General features: G+C 28.0%; 2 protein-coding genes across 4 annotated transcripts; both read right to left on the reverse strand.

Annotated features, from left to right (window-relative positions):
- Window positions 1-202: 202 nt before the first annotated feature.
- On the reverse strand, window positions 203-18,623 carry LOC100574599. 3 transcript variants are annotated; one of them, XR_511080.3, is made up of 5 exons: window positions 18,196-18,623; window positions 17,995-18,078; window positions 5,552-5,796; window positions 3,719-3,784; window positions 203-3,612 (listed from the first exon to the last, which is right to left on the reverse strand). XR_511080.3 is itself a non-coding variant. In XM_003247081.4 (4 exons), exons 2-4 carry the CDS (start codon window positions 18,071-18,073, stop codon window positions 3,364-3,366), a joined length of 573 nt encoding a protein of 190 aa, XP_003247129.1. In that variant the 5' UTR covers window positions 18,074-18,078; window positions 18,196-18,623; the 3' UTR covers window positions 203-3,363. The 3 variants fall into 3 exon arrangements, 1 of the variants encoding a protein (XP_003247129.1); XR_003839113.1 differs by having other exon boundaries at window positions 203-3,784; XM_003247081.4 differs by lacking the exon at window positions 3,719-3,784.
- Window positions 9,421-12,235, reverse strand: LOC100165164. Its single transcript, XM_001947492.5, has 2 exons — window positions 10,749-12,235; window positions 9,421-10,656 (listed from the first exon to the last, which is right to left on the reverse strand). Exon 2 carries the CDS (start codon window positions 10,653-10,655, stop codon window positions 9,903-9,905), a length of 753 nt encoding a protein of 250 aa, XP_001947527.1. The 5' UTR covers window position 10,656; window positions 10,749-12,235; the 3' UTR covers window positions 9,421-9,902.
- Window positions 18,624-18,903: the final 280 nt, after the last annotated feature.

Genomic DNA, 18,903 nt, shown 5'->3' on the forward strand with positions numbered 1-18,903 from the left:
ATTACAAAAATAGCTTAATATATGAAAATAAGATATAAATAATTTATATAGATGGTTATTTTTTCTGATAAGCATTGCAAAGCATTAATTGATGTATAACTATTATTTATATATTGCTTGCGGTAACTTTAAAATAACTATATTACCTAAAGAATACTATGGAGTAAAGTACTATGGTAGGTACTGGATACTTATTTACTTATTTTTTTTTTTTTTTTTTTTTTTTTATCTATTATTAAACACATATTATATATAAATGCACCTTATAAATGGTACATTATTAACAATTTGAATAAACATTGGAACAAAATATACAAAACCAAATGATTAAGAGATTAGATTGGGCGGATTTAAAGTGCAATTGCAATAAATACTACTTATATTCATATCAAACATACATTTTCAATTTTGTATTCAAATATGTTTTACTACTAAAAATTACTAACATTATCACAATTTTTCTTGGTAAAAAATTCCTGGAAGGTAACTTATATATATTTTCCTTAATTTTTAATAACGTTAAAAATAAAATATCATAAGAATTAACAGATCAACAGAACAAAAATGTTCAACATATTTGATTTTAAAAATGTCAATAAACATTAGTGATTGATCATATAGTTATTACTATTATATTCATGTGTAAAAAATAAGAAAAAATATTTTTTTAAATATTAGACAAATTATTATAAGAGAACATAATTGATGATACTTATTTTTATTATTATATCTATTATAAAATAAATTAATTCATTGAAATAAAATTAATTTTTAAACAATGAGTGATTATCAAAAAGGTCCAAGGATAAACTATTTTTTTTATCCATACAATAAATCAAAAGCTTAAATAAAACAATAATTATTTTTGTGACATTAATAAGATTTTTTTAGAAAATGTAATATTACAATATAAAAAATGAAATTTTTTTGGCACAAAAACACTTAACAGTCTTATATAAATAAAAAAATGGTCACTTTCAAGGTCACAAATTCAGACGAGCCTTATGAGAATTCCATGCACTGTAGTTTATAATTATAACGATTCTGTAAATTGTATATCAAATAAAATAATAACAACATTTACATTTATTATTTTTTTCCTATAACATAATAACATAACTAATTTATGTAAATTACACATGGTTTGTGCTTATGTAAACCTCATTTGTGAAATTCCCAATTTCGTGAACAGAAAAACTCTAGATCTTGGTAAATTAAAGATATATTGTGATGTAATTTTTCATTTTTTATTATTTTAGTTAATTTCATTCATTTAAAATTAAATACAATAAAACAATATAAATATATATATATATATTTATAATTTAAAATTTTTAATATTATGTATGGCTAGTGACAAAAATTATATGATAAAAAATAAATAAAAATTATAAGGTTAAAATGTTAAATACTATTGATTATTAATGCACGTGGTTTGGTATAAAAAGAAAAATAACATGTACAATTTTTAAAATTTTTAGAATATTTGTATCAATTATCTTTGCAACCTAAAATTCACTTATAAAATTGAAAAATAAATAAAAAATTATAGTCCTTTAAGCTCAACTGTGTAAAATCTTAATGTAGGATCTATTAAAACAATTGTTTGTTTCTCAGTTCATAAAATTAGCGGTATTTATCATTGTTCATTACATGAATTGGGCAATTCCACAAATGGGGTAAAACATTTGTATTAAACAATTATTATATAAATTAATGCCCCATTTTTAAATAGTGTATGTGTATACTTACACCCTTTTAATAATCACTCTGTTTGCATTACTCAAAAAATTAGAGATTGCTAATGATTCCATTAGTATATATTATAATATATACTATAAACAAAAACGACTTGAACAGTTATAAAATACTAATACATTTTTATAAAATTAACTATTAAGTATCTAACATTTTAATCCTTTCAATATATTTTTTTGTATTCATATAAAATACCTTTGATATAAGATTCAAGATTATTTTAACTTTGTTTAAAAATCAGATTATGAGAATAGATCATAATTTATGTCAATATTGTACTAACAAAATTACTGAACATGTTGTTAACTTTAATAATAATTCATTCTTAAGTTTCTTATACGAATTAAGTTGGCCAATAACAAAGAATATATTATTTAATTTAAATTTGAGCGAATCATAAAAGTGCTATATTTTGATTAAGGACATTACGACATTTTGATTGAACGGTTAAATTAACTTTGGTCAGTTTTGTTAAAGGTCAGTCAATTAAAATAATATATGCATAATATATAGGATAACAAATAATAATGGAAGACTTCAAAAGTTACGGCATAAATCCAAAAACTAGCAAAGTCACAATTATTGTTGCTTTGACATTAACATGGACCAGCGATTTGAAGTTTGTATATTTTTAACATAAAACTTAAACTATAGGTATTATAGTTATAAAATTAAAATTAAATAAAGCCCCAGGTTTGGAATATTAAAAAAATTAAAACTATAGTGAATACATTGCTTATTTGTGGTAAAAACTATTTAGAGATATGTAGCATGTGAATCGGACTAAAATGATCCAGAAATGTTGGTTTCATGTTTCATATTGTTGGTCCCAAAAATACTTTAAAAATATACATTGTATAATGTATTTGTATAATAGGTATAAACTATATAATATGTCATAAGTGCAAAATGTGAAACGTACCTATTTAACAATTAAGATCGAGTTACAATCACTGTTTAGGATTATTTACCGTGGATATTAAAATATAAGATAGAAAATCATAAACAGCATAACAAAAATTAAAAAAGAATTTTCACTTTACAATTTTAAAACACAAGAATAAAACAATTTTTATTTGAATGTTCCTACTAAGTAAATCATCTTAATAAACTCACTACTCAGACCGGTCATCGAACAATGTCGGTGAGAGTTAAAATCACAGACCCATGTATTTGTGTGTGTGTATGTGCTTGGCATTGTATAAATATGTATTAAAATACAATTATATTATATAATATATTGTGTATAGAGACACCAAAGATTCAACTTGTCTACCGCATGCTAGAACCAACCACAGTTTAACCGATTTACGCTATCGATCCTGAAATTAAACCTGTATAAACTTTCGGTGTCTCTTTTATTTATTATGCCGGCTATTAAATATATATGTCTAGTATTTACACCAAATATATAGATCATTTTCGGATAACTTTGTGCCGGCGGCAGACAGTAAAAATTAAATAACATAATTTTGTCTGTACATAATATATGACTCACGTCACTAACAAACGCTCGCATATGTGTGTGTGTGTGTGTGTGTGAATTAAGTGGATAAGCAGGAATCTTGATCATATTGCGGTGGCGGCGCTACGTCCTCTCCAGTATTATGCGGTCAACAGCATGCCCGGCGTTGACGGGGTGGACCTTCTTTGCCGACGTTTGGAGACCCAAGGCAGCAGGCAGCACCGGACGATGGCCGCGAGGATGCCGACCAACGTGGTGATCAGACCGGAGAAGATCAACACGAACTTGTACTGAGACGCGTCTGCGCCCGGCTTCAGCTGAACAAGCCCGACGATCAGTAGTATGGCCCCGATCAGTATAGTCACCACGGCTATGTGCAGCACGGACACCTGTGGCAAACATATCCGTACGGCATTTGAGACACACGTTTACGGGTCGGCCACATGAATAAACAATTTCTCATGTGGAATTTGCAAGTATCATGTTAACGAGTACCTTTGCTGTCCCGCTCGGATCGACCGAAATGGCTCTATTTCATGCAGTTTTTTTTTTTAATATACCCTGGTGAACATAAATAGAATATAAAACAAAATAAAAAATGCAAAACCAAATAAATAAAGCAAAAATAATAATAATGATAATAATAATTATGACTAATAATATTAAAATATATAAAAAAAATTATAAAACGAAGACCGAATAATTTTTTTTATTATTATTCGATTAACGTAATTTGTTCAGAACAAAATAGCAATAAAAGATAAAATAAAATAAAATAAAATAAGAAGATAAAAAATAATATATTTTATTATCTTATATACGTTCATTCGCATGCGTACCTATACGATACATCATAATTTATGAATTCATAATATACTTACAATCGTCTAATGATATTAATTTAAATATTATTTAAATTACAATAATATATTATAAACATCGTATAGATGATATTATATATCGGAATTTTTGGATTTTTAATTGTGCACACAAGGTGACCGTGACGATGCGCGATGGTGCAGTTATATAGGTGTAACAGAATGAACTGACAAATGTAATAACTTTTCTTCTAACAAATATTATGAATACTTTTTTTTATACAACATTTTATTATAAACAATTTGTTTTTATTTATATCGAAAAGTTATTACATATTTAGCTAATTACATATTTTGTATTTGTTATTTTTTCTATCACATGCTGTTTACTTTGGTTTTTACTAAAATAGGGATATAATATTTCAAAATGTTTCGAAACAAGTAACATCATACCAAATAAAATTATTATTAAATATATACTATAAATACATGTTGTCTTCGCGAATTAAGAAACTTTTGGAACGTTAAAACAACACTATGTCTGTATACACGATTGAAAACTATAATACTCGACACGTTTTCTCGAAAGATACAAAAGCATACGGTGAAATTATTTCAAAGAGAAGGAGTTATACGAGTATTATGAAATACACCGTTAGTTTTCACTCTAAGAGTTCGACATGACATTGTTTATTTGTTTATAGAAAGACATTAATACATAAACATAATAATTAATAAGTATTGTAATTCGGTTAAACGGGTGAATAATAATATTATAATAATCGAGGGACATAATATTTGACCTTTCGCCATCTGAAAACACTGAGAACGCCCTCACGTAGACGTAGTATATACGGCACCAACCGGACACCTAAGTCCGTATACGTATTTTTACAGTATATAATTATACACATAATGCAAAGAGAGGATTTTGTTGCGAATCAGTTATTGCGGCCTCAGTTGATTTTTGTTTGTCAAAAAAATAAATGTTTTCCACACACACATATACATATAGTTTTAAGCAATTATTATATAATATAAAACGACATTTTCATACAATAAGCTTTTAAGCTATAAACTTCGAAGACTAGACGAATGGAGTAGTGGATCACATATTTTGCAGGGTACATTAATATTGGGAACAGAAATTATAATGCAGATTGCAAGGTACAAACATTTTACCATTTTATAAGAACTTTATATGGTTATTAGAAAAGTTCAGAGTCGCTCCGGATTAATAAATTAAAAACATAGTATGCTATTAAGATGAAAATAGAGTTATAATTACTTGAAAATTTCATACAGTGGTGTAGCAACAATTTTTTTTTACCAACTAAAATCGACAGAGATATAAATGCCGATTTGCCCTAAAATAATCGCAGACGTCAGCTGGCTGCCTGGCTGATATACAATATTGACCAAAGGATTGGCTTAATAATAACCAAATACACTACACATATAGTTGGCCCTTTGGGTGGTTGGGGGTATGTGCGAGAGGTGGTCGGCTTACTTTTGAGCAGACATAGATATCTGGCAGCGTGTTTTGGATGTACGGCGGAGAAGTGATAGGTGTGCCGGTCTGAGAATGCGGTGACTGCAGTGTTAAAAGACTCGGTCTCCGGTTTCCAGTGGTGTTTGATGTGCCTTCCCGGTCACCGGTGTTCAGATTATTCACGCATACCACTTTTTTCTCTTGCCTCCGCCGCTCGTGGCGGACGGCCACAGCAGGCATCGCCCCAATCATGGTTATTTCGTCTGTATTTTGTATAAACCGAGTAAATAAAATTAAAAAGGAAAAAAAAATACATAATAATGTTGAAAAAAAAACCGCTATTACATAGTTCAATAAGTATTCTGTTATTATTTATTTATTTATTTATTATAAAATGTATTATTTAATAATAATTCATATCAATGATCCATATCCCCCTAACGACGTGCAGCATAGGGCATAAATAATGACTGCGCCCGAAAGTTTATACCAGTATAGTGAAGTAAGGGGGTTCTGATATACGAGGGTTAGGTACCTATCGAGTTTAATCCTAATTCTAAAATCAAGAATGGCGAATAAAACGAAATACAGACGGCATTCAGAAATTCCGTTTATAATCGTTCGAATATAATATAGTTTAATTTTTAACTGTCGTGCTGTAGTATAGTATAATTATATAGTAATGAACTTTGTGAATTTAAAACATTATTATTTTTACAGTTATTAATGATTATGGAGCTCAGAAGTTGACTCAACAGTACATGATTTTAAAACTTATTAAAATAATTTACCTGTTGCTGTTAAAATAAACAATATAAATAGCCAACAGACTATAATGGCTATATATTATTAACAACTACATAAGTACGCATTAAATATTCATTTTCAATCCTTAATAATAATATGGGTATACAGTGGTGTACAGTAGCAGGGGAGCAGGGGCTAATAGGCTGAAGTCCTCTCATTGCCATATTATTATAATTTTTTTTTTTTAAACTATTTATCAAGTTTCAACTGTATGGTAAACTAGTAAATAAGAATGTAAACTCATATACTTATTAACAGATTAGGTAAGCCTATATAAATAAAAATGGGACAGTGAGAACCACTCTGTTCTACAGTATAGGTGTCGAGTGGGTCACTGTAATGGATGTGTTAAATTTGAATTCAATGATACCTATCTAAGTGAGGAAAGCGTGAAAGCTGTGGATTTTTATTTTATCTTAATATTGCTTTAATTAGTAATGACATAGGTAATTTTAATTCATTTTTGCAATTAATTGTGAATTCACAAATATTTACACAATGATTTTTTGATTACAGTATAAACTACTTTATTTAGTCTACTGATAATATGTGGGCCCCTTATATTAAATGTTCAAGAATTACCTATACAAATTTAACATTTTATAAATTTTTAACTACAAATTAATTGTGGTTACATCAAAATTTGAACTTTAAATGCTAATAAAAAATAATTGTTCCAATATGATGTTAATATTTTTAATTAGCCATAATAAAACGTGTTAGGAACATTGTTTAAAATTTTTGAGCCTTCTGACAGAACAAATAATTTTTTATCAATATTTTTAGAAAAAAATTATCTGAGGCAATCTAAGCGAAAACGCTCTAACCGAGATTACTAAACAATTTTTTTAATAATAAAATTAAAATCTTACTAATAAACATTTTTTTCTTGATTATTTTAAAAAGTACCTACTGAGAATTTTCATTTTAGACTTCTCAAAAATACCAACTAGCTTCAATTTTCTACCGAAAACCTTCATTGGAGTTGATGATCAAAACATTTTTTCTACTAGGTAAGTTGAAAAGTTTAAGTTGTACAAACGCTTTTAAATACCTCACCTAAACATCTGAAATGATTAGACTGGAAAAATTAAAAAGTTATTATTAATTTTCAAGCCCCCCTCTCCTCATTTAAAAATCCTGTGTATGCCATTGTAGGTATATATATTTTAATTAACAGATAGTTGAACATTTGTCAAATACTTTTGTCACACTAAAACTGAATTATTTATAAATTAAAAAAAAAATCTTATTGCAGAGAATAGTATAAATTATTAATTCTATTACAATATGACTCATGAGTAATAATATAAATTAATGACATAGCTGATGTAACATGTTATATTGTTTTTAGTCAAATAAGTGTGTAAAAAAAATATAATTTTACAAACTGTCAAAAGCAGATTTTTTAAAATATGTATTATAATGTTTTTCGAAATTATATGTTACAAAAATTGTGGGCCATGGGGATTACAATCATTAAATTGTATTATCTAACATCAACTGTGTTTATAATGTCAAATTTAAGCAGCCCTGAACAATCCAATTACAAAATATATTATTTATTGTTAGAAACGTAACAAATATAATACTACTTACTGACAAAATTACATTATCTCAGAGATCATTATTAATAAATGTTGGAAAACTGGATTATATTGTATATATCTATAATAAATTCCAAATATGATATGTTTTAGATGATATTCCCCATGGGTCCTTAAATAAAGAAATTAAATATTTGTATATATAGTTTATACTGTAATGCTTAGAACAATAATACATTTCAATTTGAGAAAATTTTACAGTAACATTAATATTACTTTTGTCTGTTTCATATAAATCATATCAATTTGGTTTTCATTATACCTATCTAAAATAATAAGTATTAGATTTACATCAATATATATATAGATATCATACGAGTTAGTGTTTGAAAAGGAGCATAGACCAAATGTTTACAGCTTTCAATAAATAAAAAGAAGTACCAAAAAGGGTTATTGTTTTAATACTTCATAAAATATTATGTAAAACTGAAACAGATAATAACTAATAAGTGAATACAAACATAGTATAAGTAAGTACTATAACCGCATTAGCACACACATGGATTTAAACAACTACCAATTAAGACTCTTTTTCTCGTTCGCCTCAAGTCATAAATTATAACATAACAATACCTAAGCATACTCAGCCAAGGGCATCTGCCGAAATATAAACCACTATTTTTTGTTTTTACAAATGATAAAACAATTAATATTAACTAAAATAACCACCTCCAACACCCATCTGCAGACACCCACATATTCAGAACAAGTAGTCGAAAATAATTGGTTATATAATACTACTCAACAAAAATAAATAAGAAAAATAATACATTTATGATTAAAAAACTTTATTTTATTATTCTGAATATTAAAATGTCAGTAATAGTTGTTTTTATTTAAATATGTTAAGCACTCATAATATATATAGTAATTATAAATTAATTAATTCTACTGAATAATTAGCCGAATGATACAATAAGTTATTATAAAAGTTCAATATTTAATGCATTATTATAATATATGCCTTATAATTATCATTAGTTAGAATTATAAACACAAAAATCACAGTGCAAGTTATTTCATTCAAGTCAAGAACATGGTTCAAACCAAATAATAGTTATGAACACAAAGGTAAATTCTCTAAGTATTAACCAAATAAATTTACATGTAAATTAAAACCATAGAAACAATAAGTTTTAATCTTTAAAGTGGTGTTGATCATAATTATATAATAAATAGCAAAACTTAAAACAATAAATATTTCTTTGATCCCGGTGTTATTTTTAATTATTTAAAATCAAGAAAAGTGTTGAGCAAGAATTAAAAGTACAATGATTGCAAAAAATATTTGTTTAAACTAAAGATGGAACGTAAATTAATATTTTCAGTCTTCCAAAAGAAATTCTTCATGAAATATTTAATATACATACTCATATATAATTATTATAAAATTATCTCCATAGTAGTATTATGATACGATTATTGATTCAATGATTTAAATTACATAACAAATTTGTCTAACAACATAACAAAAACAATAACTAATTATAATATATTAATTGCTTATCATTTTTTCCTAACAAAAATTTAAATCATATAACTATAGTTAGTGATTTCACAGTTAATTGTATTTTTAAGTTGACAATTCAAATTTCAAACCAAAAATATTATAATACAAGCAAAACAATACGTACAATGTTTTTTTTTTTAATCAATAAAAATTTGACAGTTTACTAAATGTATTGTGCATTTATAGTTAATTAACAATATTAAAACACAAAGCTACAAAAGTCAACTAAATAGTATAAAAATATCAAATTACAAGTATAAAATATAGGTATAATTAAATATTTAAATATTAGGTAATTAAGGAAGTCAATATTCATTCATAAACAGGCAAATAAAATAAATTTAAATAATTTTTAAATATAAATTAAATATCTTAATAGTAATTTATTTTAAAAACGGCATTTTTTTTTTTTTAACTTCTTATTAAGTTATTTTGTTAAAACTTACTATGTTTCAGTTGTATCATAACACCGTGTTACCAATAATTCCCTATTGTATGCATTATGTGTCCTGCCTGGATTCTGCCTCTCTGTTTCAAGATTATTATATTGATCAACAGGTCTATACTCTGAACCACATGCTTCTTCTTCAGCTATTTGATCAAGATCTGAACCGGGAGAATTTGGCTGTTGACTTTGACTCTGTTGTCGTGCTTTATGCTGTTGTTTTGTATGCATAGCACCAGTTTCTGCATCTGATACCAGTCTTCTACCTGATCTTGTTCTGGTCAATTGGCGTTCCACATATGCAGCTAAATCTGATTCTGCTTTGCGGTTAATGAAATGATTCAACACAAGCAAAAAGATACCAATTATACTTGAAGTTAAACCAGTTATTACAAGTTCATTAACCCAATTTTTTGAAGCCCACGAAACATAATCATCAGGTATAATGCCAGATCCAATTAAAAAAAGGCCCAAAACTAAAAACACCACACCAACGTGAAGCATGCCTATGCTAGAAGCAACTTTAGTATCAAGCATTTTAGGTGGTCTCTTTCTTCTCCTTGCCCCTTGTGATAGGCTACCAACAGATCCATGGTATTCTGTTGGGCTAGTCACAGTAGATTTAGAACCATGAATTCCACTTTCTATCGACTGAGAACTTAAGCGACGTCTTTCCACATGCCGTTTAAGTTCAGCTCGTCTCTTGCGTTGACGGCGAATCGCCAAAGCTGACTGCAAACCAAAACTATGCATTCTAAAAAAAAATATATAGAACAAAAATGGATTAATTGATTATTCGAAATTGATGAGCATTAAATTTAATTTTGAAATTACAAATTTTCTTACCTGATCTATGGATGCGACTTTCGAGCTTAATTAAATTTGAAAAACTAGGTTTTTAAGTTTGTAAATATTACGCGTAACACGATATGTAGTAACATCTATTCTTTGATGTTATAATGTATAAATTTCGTGACTATATTTAACACTAATCACACAACTCGCGAAAAAAACCAAAACAAAAGGCAATAATACAGTATCGAACTAATATTGTGTTCAACAGACGACGAGATAATGCGTAAATAAAGTAAACAACGTAAGACCTGCATGGAATAATCAAGGGTAGTGGTAGAGTGGAGAATATAGTATTGATCTAAAATAGTGACGGTAAAAACCGTAAGCGTTACCATAGAAACTGTGAGCGTAGCCGCGTAGGGCTCACGATTTATTCCATAGTATACCAATAGCAAATTTTATTTATTTTTCCGTATTCAAATACATTATTGTCTTACGAAATGGTACGAAATTGGAAAAAAAATATGTTTACGTCACTTTACAATAAAGACAATAGTTACCAATATCTATGGAAATAATTAATGTATTAGGTACCTATTCATTTTACAGAAAGTAATAAATAATAATGATAGTTAACGTATAGAATATAAACCCTACACTCTATAGACCCTAGGGATAGCCCTTATTGACATTAAAATAACGAATGAAATATTGAAATATAGATTCATTATTACGCAATAATGGCGTAATATTAATAATTTGGCTGATACGAGAATGAGAGAAACAGACAATTTATATTTTAAACATCTAAACTAGCTCATCGCTTCACTAAAAAAAAGAAGTCCCCACTACCCAGGCTCCACCAATCGGTGGTGTTGTGAACGGTAATTTCAAAGGCAATTGCCTCTAAGATTTTTCTTAAATAGAGGGGTGGGCGGTAACCAGTGGGTTCCCAAGTAAAATATGTAATATGTTATACTCAATAGGTAGTCAATAATGATCTAAAATATAATTATGTATATTATATTAATACATTATTATGCATCAATACTTGGAATATTTGTAATTTGCCTCTAAACAATTTTTAGTTCGCCACGCCACTGCAGCACCAATCGATTAAGTTGTTAATCTGTACATCGAATCATTGATATAATATCCGTTTACGATCCATTTATAATTAATATACTTTGGTATAGCGCAAAATCAACAAATTTTTGAGGATAAGAGGGCGCAAAATTGTCATTTTTCCAATTGCCAGGAGCGCTAATATTACTCGCTTCGGCTGTATATAAATAATATCAATACACATTTATACATTTGTTACATAATATTAAGATTTATATTTAAATGTATTTATTGACTTTTAGTAGTTAATGTTAAATGTTAAATGTTGGAGTTCAACAAATAATAAACGCCACCGAACCCAAAGCGCAAACATCTGATCCTCGAAATATGACGTAAAAGTTAAAAGTATAAAAAGTCAATACCTATTTATTAATGCGTATGGATACAATATTTTCAAAAAAGTGCTCGAAAATGCAATTTATTAAAATTTGTACGCAAATAAATTTTAAAAATGTAGTATTATGCAAGTTTATAACTAAATATATTATGTGGGTATATAATATAAGATAAACACAGTAAAATGGATCGAAGTACACGAATCCCGTGGAATTCGTTTGTTTACACAATATTTTTCCAATTATTTTATTCTGGATAAGAACATAACAAAACATCATTAGTTAGTATTGTTAATTATAATTCATCTTGAAGATGTAATGTTTAATTGAAATAATAAAAATTAAAACCATGTAAGAATGTAGTCTATAAATAAATCATCCTGGATACTATTTATTTTAGTAATTAAAAATTTAATTGTAACATTTACTTTCAAAATAAATCACAGTACAGTACTAAATAGTCAAATAGACTTACCTACTAAAAAATACTACGACAAATATTTGCTTAAATCTTAGAGAGCTTTATAATCACCAAATCACAGAAGAGTATCTCTTCTATTTTAAAAATATTTATAATAGATACCCATTCTAATTATATCCTAATCAATAAGAAACTTAAATACTCGGGTACGAAACATTTATTTCCCAATTCAAGCACTGCATATTATCCCCGTATTGTGCCTGTCTGTTAGTTACAAGTAAATAGTTACGAATTATGATTGTTAATACTTAATATTAAGGGGGCTGCAGCAGGTGAAAAAAAAGGGACTTTTAGACCAATAAACGTTTAGAAACCTGGAATTTATCACAATTTAGCACGCTCGCAAGTCGCAGAGTGAACAATCCAAACTTTTTTTAAAATTATTTCTATTAATTTTGTTTTTTTTTTAATTTTCATGTATCATGGTTTTTCATAAAATAATATTTAAAACATTTGTATGAATCAAGTGTAAGTGTTTTTTTGGAGTATTCATTTGCGTACATGAAGTATAATCACTTTACATGTAGATCGCAAAAATTATGGAGGATCGGTTACGATACCATTACCAATATTTCCATATACATTACAACTCCTCCCCCTTCCCCGAAAATGTATTCTGAGTATGGCTTTGCCTACTATTACTTCTTATTAGAATATAATAGGTTTAATAAAAATATATTTTTATAAATACGTGTTTACTGTTTATTGAAAAGGATTATAAAATTATACCCTATAAGCACAACCTCATAACACATTTTTAACATAGGGTGATCGACTTTCAAATTCACACTTCATCGCAGATCGACTATTTGGCTGCCTCTACTACAGGGCCGGCTCAAGGACAGGTATAGGCGAGCTAGGCACCAGCTGCCTGGTGGCATTTTAAAAAGTGATAATATTATTTTAGGGGCGGGAAAATTGTAATTTTCCTAGTGCACTATTTTTGCTTGAGTCGGCTCTGCCTACTATATGTTATAATAATATAATATTATGTAAATATCTAACCTAGTAAAAAGTACCTATACAAATAGATAACTGTATATTATAAAAACCCCTATTACTATCATGGAAAATGTGTAGATTCAGTTACTATAACTGATGTACACATCCAAAACCACATAAACTTTTAAACTTACTTTCAATTGGAAAATAAAAGTTAATGAGTCAGTCATCTCACAACACTATTGCACTTTTTTCTTGAACCTGTCATTCAGTTACTCTAAATGTGTTTGCAAAATGTAAGCCGGGACAGCACGTTTAAAAAATGAGAGGTAAAACTCAACATTCGCCTGTTCTTCATTTAAATGTGTCATTAAATATTAAACTTCCTATATACAAAACTCTAATAAAACTTGTATGGACCTATGTGGCTATGTCCTATGTGACTGTCATATGATAATGAGCAAAGCTTTCTAACATAAAAACTATACAATTATTCCAATCCATATGCCTGGCATAATCCATATGTATATAAAAAGAAAACTATTTATGTACAGATTGTACTTACTGAATAATAATAACCCTTAAAAAAAGACTATCACAAAAAAATGTGTATTTGCTTTAGGATTCAATTTAAATTCTAATAATAACAGTAAAAAACAAAAATAAATAAATTTGTATAAAGGTAATTTTTGGCTTTTATCATAATTAATAATTATCATAGGTTAGGTTAACCGTTAGTAATACCACAGACAGTCTGTGGTAATACATTTATGTTATGCATTATTATAAGATCATAAAATAGATAACATTGATCACGAAAAATGTGAACTATAAATTAACTATTATTGTATGTTCCATACCTAAATTATATGAATTTTGTAAGTTAAGTAATTAATTCTAGATAAGAACAAAAAAATACATATTTATAATGTTCAAAACTAATTACTATAACTTGTATATACTTACAGTCAAAACACAAAAAATAATAGAGCTGAAAAACTAAGTATGTTTAAATTGTTTCTAGTGGATTCCAAATTATATTCTTTATTTCCTATAGAAATTATAAATAGATAGTGAAAAAGATATTGCTGTTACTTAAAATGTACCTACATAAAATGTGAAAACTTAATATAAAATATTATGTTTAATGCAAACATTCAAAATTTCAATCTCTAATTATTAGTTATCTATAATAGTGTCTAGTACATAGGCGCAAATTGAGGGGGCTAAGCTGTAGCCCCCCCCCCCCAAAAAAAAAAACATAGGACATACAATTTTAAAATGCTATATTGCAATGATCTGCTTGCCTTTAATACATTTAGCCCCCCCAAGTCAAAAGTAATTTGATAGATGTAATAAAGTAATTCATTAAGCTATTTAAACTTGAATGTCGAATAATTATAATAGGTAATATAACCTATATCAATTTTAAAAATGAATTATTAGTTTCTGAATATTTTCAATTAATCATCTAGTTTTTATTTTTTATATCTAAAATAAATTAAAACATTGTGTTAATTTTTTTTCATTAAATATGTTATTTTTGTAATATACTCTATCCCACGAGGGAATAATCAGTCCGCCTACCAATTCTCATCAGTGCCGCGCATCCCCTACCAAATACCCAGTGTTAGCGTGATCACGTGGTTCTCGACGCATCAATCGAATCATTTGTGATGCGCGAGAAGTGATTATTCTCTCGTGGGATAGAGTATAGTTTTAATTTAATATATTTTTATATCATAACAAATTTAAACAAAGCAGTGCGTTTTTAATTTTTCACCAGTTTTTAAAAATGATTTTATTCAAATTCAAAATACACAGTTTATAGTTAGTTTAATAACACTAAAATTTATAATAGAAATGATTCAACTATATTATAAAGCACACTTATATATTTGAATGTCAAAAGAAAAAAATAGCAAAATTTAATTAAAACAAATAGGTACACTCAATCAAAAAATAGTCACTATATGAAATATAGTAGGTATCAAAGAGTAGATATACAATAAACTAGTAAGTATATAAATAAAACAATAACATTTACTAACTGGAATCTAAGAGCATGGTCCAAAATAAATAATAGAAAATATATTTTTTTTTAATCAATATAATATATTATATTAAATATTATCTTTATATGTATAATTCTACTGTATGTATGTTGTGACTGAACTCCTAAACGGTTTGACCGATTTCAATGAATTTTTTTGTATGAGTTTGGGTGACACCCCGGATTGTTTAGATTCACAAATCATCACACTAGGTCCAACCGGGGGATGTGCTCAAATGGAGATTTAGAGATTTACGGTGACAATTTTTGTTTATAAATGGTTGCCATAGGTTTTAAAACTATTATAACAATAATTATTGGTTGCCGTAAAATTGGTGTATTCATTCAATGCATTTAATTTTTTTGTACGCTGTGTTTTGATATTATATGTATCGCAATTACGTAATTATTGAGCGTATTATACTTACATATAAGTTACATACATAAAACAATGCCACGTCTTCGTGGATGAGGAGGAAATATTGGTCAACAGACTTGGCATTCACAATTAGTCCAGCCGTTTAGGAGTTCAGTGACATACTTGGTATAACTTTGGAGTTAAATTATGAAGTTACATACAAACAGCATGTGGTCCGCGATCTACCGCAGGTAGATTGCCTACCTGATAATATACTGCTACGAATCAGAATTTTTATTCCAGGCAACAGAAAAGTTAAGATAAATTTTGAACATCATACACCGAAAATTAAATAACGAAAAATTAATTGAACAAAGTTTGAGTCACATAGAGTTGGAGAGTTGGTTAATTCCTTAAATTATTATTAAAACCTAAAACACTGTATAAAAATTAAATAATTATGTGTTATAATATTAATCGTGGATGGTTTCTATGAAGAAAAAGTTATCTCATCCAACAAAAACAATTAATAAATATATTAAGTTTAATAAAAATGACAAAAAAATTAACAGATCAGTTACATAAACTTTCATCTTGGAGCAATCTATGAGTTAGGTTCAAGATATCTAAAATATTAGGTAATTTATGCTATATTTACAGCCTGGTACTATAGTAATAGCAACCAGACCCGGGTCCACAATATTTTAGGGAATGAGCCGAATGAGGAGAACATTTTGTTTCCTATGTTATGTAAGATTTAATAATATATTTTTTTCAATCATTTAAGTGCTTCCCACCGATTGTCCTGTACTTAAAATTTAAGTACAAGAATTATTTTTAAAGTATTAAAAAAAAGCTTTTATTATTACAATTTGTCAGTATTTAATACTTACATTTTAGTTTGGTATTTTTCTAATTAACGATTTACAAAAATATATAATTAATTTATATTTAAATTAAAATTATTTAAATGTATAACAACTAATACATTATTCAGATGAAACAAGATACAAATAAAAAACATTAAAAGGTATGGTTTATATTTTTATTTTAAAAGGTACTATTTACAACACTGGCGTCGAGTCATATTCATAGAAGTGCCGGTCATGCTCTGTACACTTTTAATTTCTATTAGTTAATTAGTATTGGGACAACTAGGGTGGCCAAACTTAACAATCCCAAACATAAGTTTAGTCTCCCTAGTTAACAGAATATTTTTATTTTACAAATTGTAATATCTGCTTTTCTTTAAATATAATAATAACTGGGGCTATAATATTAATTATTTTACTAATAACTAAAAATAAAATAATTATAATTTATAAACTAAATCTGGTACTTATATTTTTTAAATTAATTTATAATATGAATAAATATGACTAATAACTGCTATAAATATAAATCATATATATGTTATAGGAACATATACACAGAATACACTATTGTCATTAAAATAATTACTATGAAAAATATTTGGTACAATGTTGCCCTTAACAATAATATTATGATATTTCATAAATTTAGCCATATTGTATGAAAAATTATTAATAATTGGTTATCATGGACTGGGTACTCATTTAAACACTGTACAACTCTGTTTCATTACTATGTTCATAAAATACCTAGTGCATTTTCTTTAAACTATTATTGATAAATGGACTAGAGCGTTCACTACTTACTACCTAGTTAATTTGAACTGTTTCCAAAAGATAAATACTATACTATATACTATACACAGCTGCAAATTGCAATATTGAAATTTAAAATACAAAAATCAAAATTATCTAGGTACCTAATCCAAAATCTAATGTTTGAACTATGGGCCTTATATGATCCCAAAAAATAGTAAATACACTACCTAGTGCAGACGGTCCAACGTCATAATATATAGAACTACGTTTCAAACTCTAGACTTCAAAATAAATGCTATTAACAGGATGACAGGAGAATGTCTTAAATTTATTACAGAAGACAAAGTGGCATTAGGTAAATATTTCACTTACGTAGTTTGGTGTTTCGGTATGAGCCTCCTTGCAACAGGTACTGAAGTTGCAATCCCGGCTTGTGTTTAACAGTATTCATACACCCTACACCATATAAAGTAATATTATAAGTCAATAGGTATTATTTGTAACATTATTATTATTATAATTTGACGAGAACGTTTCCTGAAGTAGAAAACTGGGCTCGAGAGGAATGCTGACCGTTTCCTTTGATCTGGCGTGGAAGCGATAACGTAACGACAACGTCCTTCTATTAGCTGGTACGCGTTTTGCTGGATACCATAAACCATTTAAATGTTGTCATGCTACTCAAACAATAACCTAAAGAAACCCCAGACGTGATCGATAACAACAACAATAACAATTACGCTAGGTACTTGTAGAGCATAGGCTAAAACCTATGCTAATCCTCGAGAGTCAAAACGGATGCATCGTCGGCTCACATTAGCAGATTACTTACAGGTTACAATTACTCTCTGCTTGTAAGCTTGTTTATATACCTATACTCTCAAGCCTCAGTTATGAATTTAATAATTTAAGTATTATTATAATATTATTTATATATTACTATTTATCACTATCACTACGATAATAATATTGTCTAGTATGCGGTAATCAAAATAATTAGTCCTATATAGTATTCCGATCACGGTAACTACCGTACACAAAAACTACCGTGTAGTTTCCCCGTCGGGTGTGACGTCATACGGAAGTGGCTGCTCACGCTCGTGTGTGGGTCGTGGGTGTGCGTGCTCGGGTTTTGGTGACTGGGATTATCTATAATATTCTATTCTGCAGCAGCAGCTGTGGTCGGGTTCCGGAGATACGTCAAGCAGTCCCGTCTTCCCGTACGCCCGTCATCCGCGGCCGATGCGCCGTTATCACAGACCAAGGAAATCTTTTGTTTTT

The sequence above is a fragment of the Acyrthosiphon pisum genome, chromosome A1 (assembly GCF_005508785.2).
Source record: "Acyrthosiphon pisum isolate AL4f chromosome A1, pea_aphid_22Mar2018_4r6ur, whole genome shotgun sequence".
In the NCBI taxonomy this organism is placed as follows: Eukaryota; Metazoa; Arthropoda; class Insecta; order Hemiptera; family Aphididae; genus Acyrthosiphon; species Acyrthosiphon pisum.

Excerpts from the sequence above, each read along its gene's own strand:
- LOC100574599 (XM_003247081.4), bottom strand. The coding sequence starts at position 18,073 with ATGAATACTGTTAAACACAAGCCGGGATTGCAACTTCAGTACCTGTTG. Across the intron at positions 5,797-17,994 it reads ATACCGAAACACCAAACTAC|ACGAAATAACCATGATTGGG; the intron begins GTAAGTGAAATA and ends TACAAAATACAG. Across the intron at positions 3,613-5,551 it reads ATATCTATGTCTGCTCAAAA|GTGTCCGTGCTGCACATAGC; the intron begins GTAAGCCGACCA and ends TGTTTGCCACAG.
- LOC100165164 (XM_001947492.5), bottom strand. The coding sequence starts at position 10,655 with ATGCATAGTTTTGGTTTGCAGTCAGCTTTGGCGATTCGCCGTCAACGC.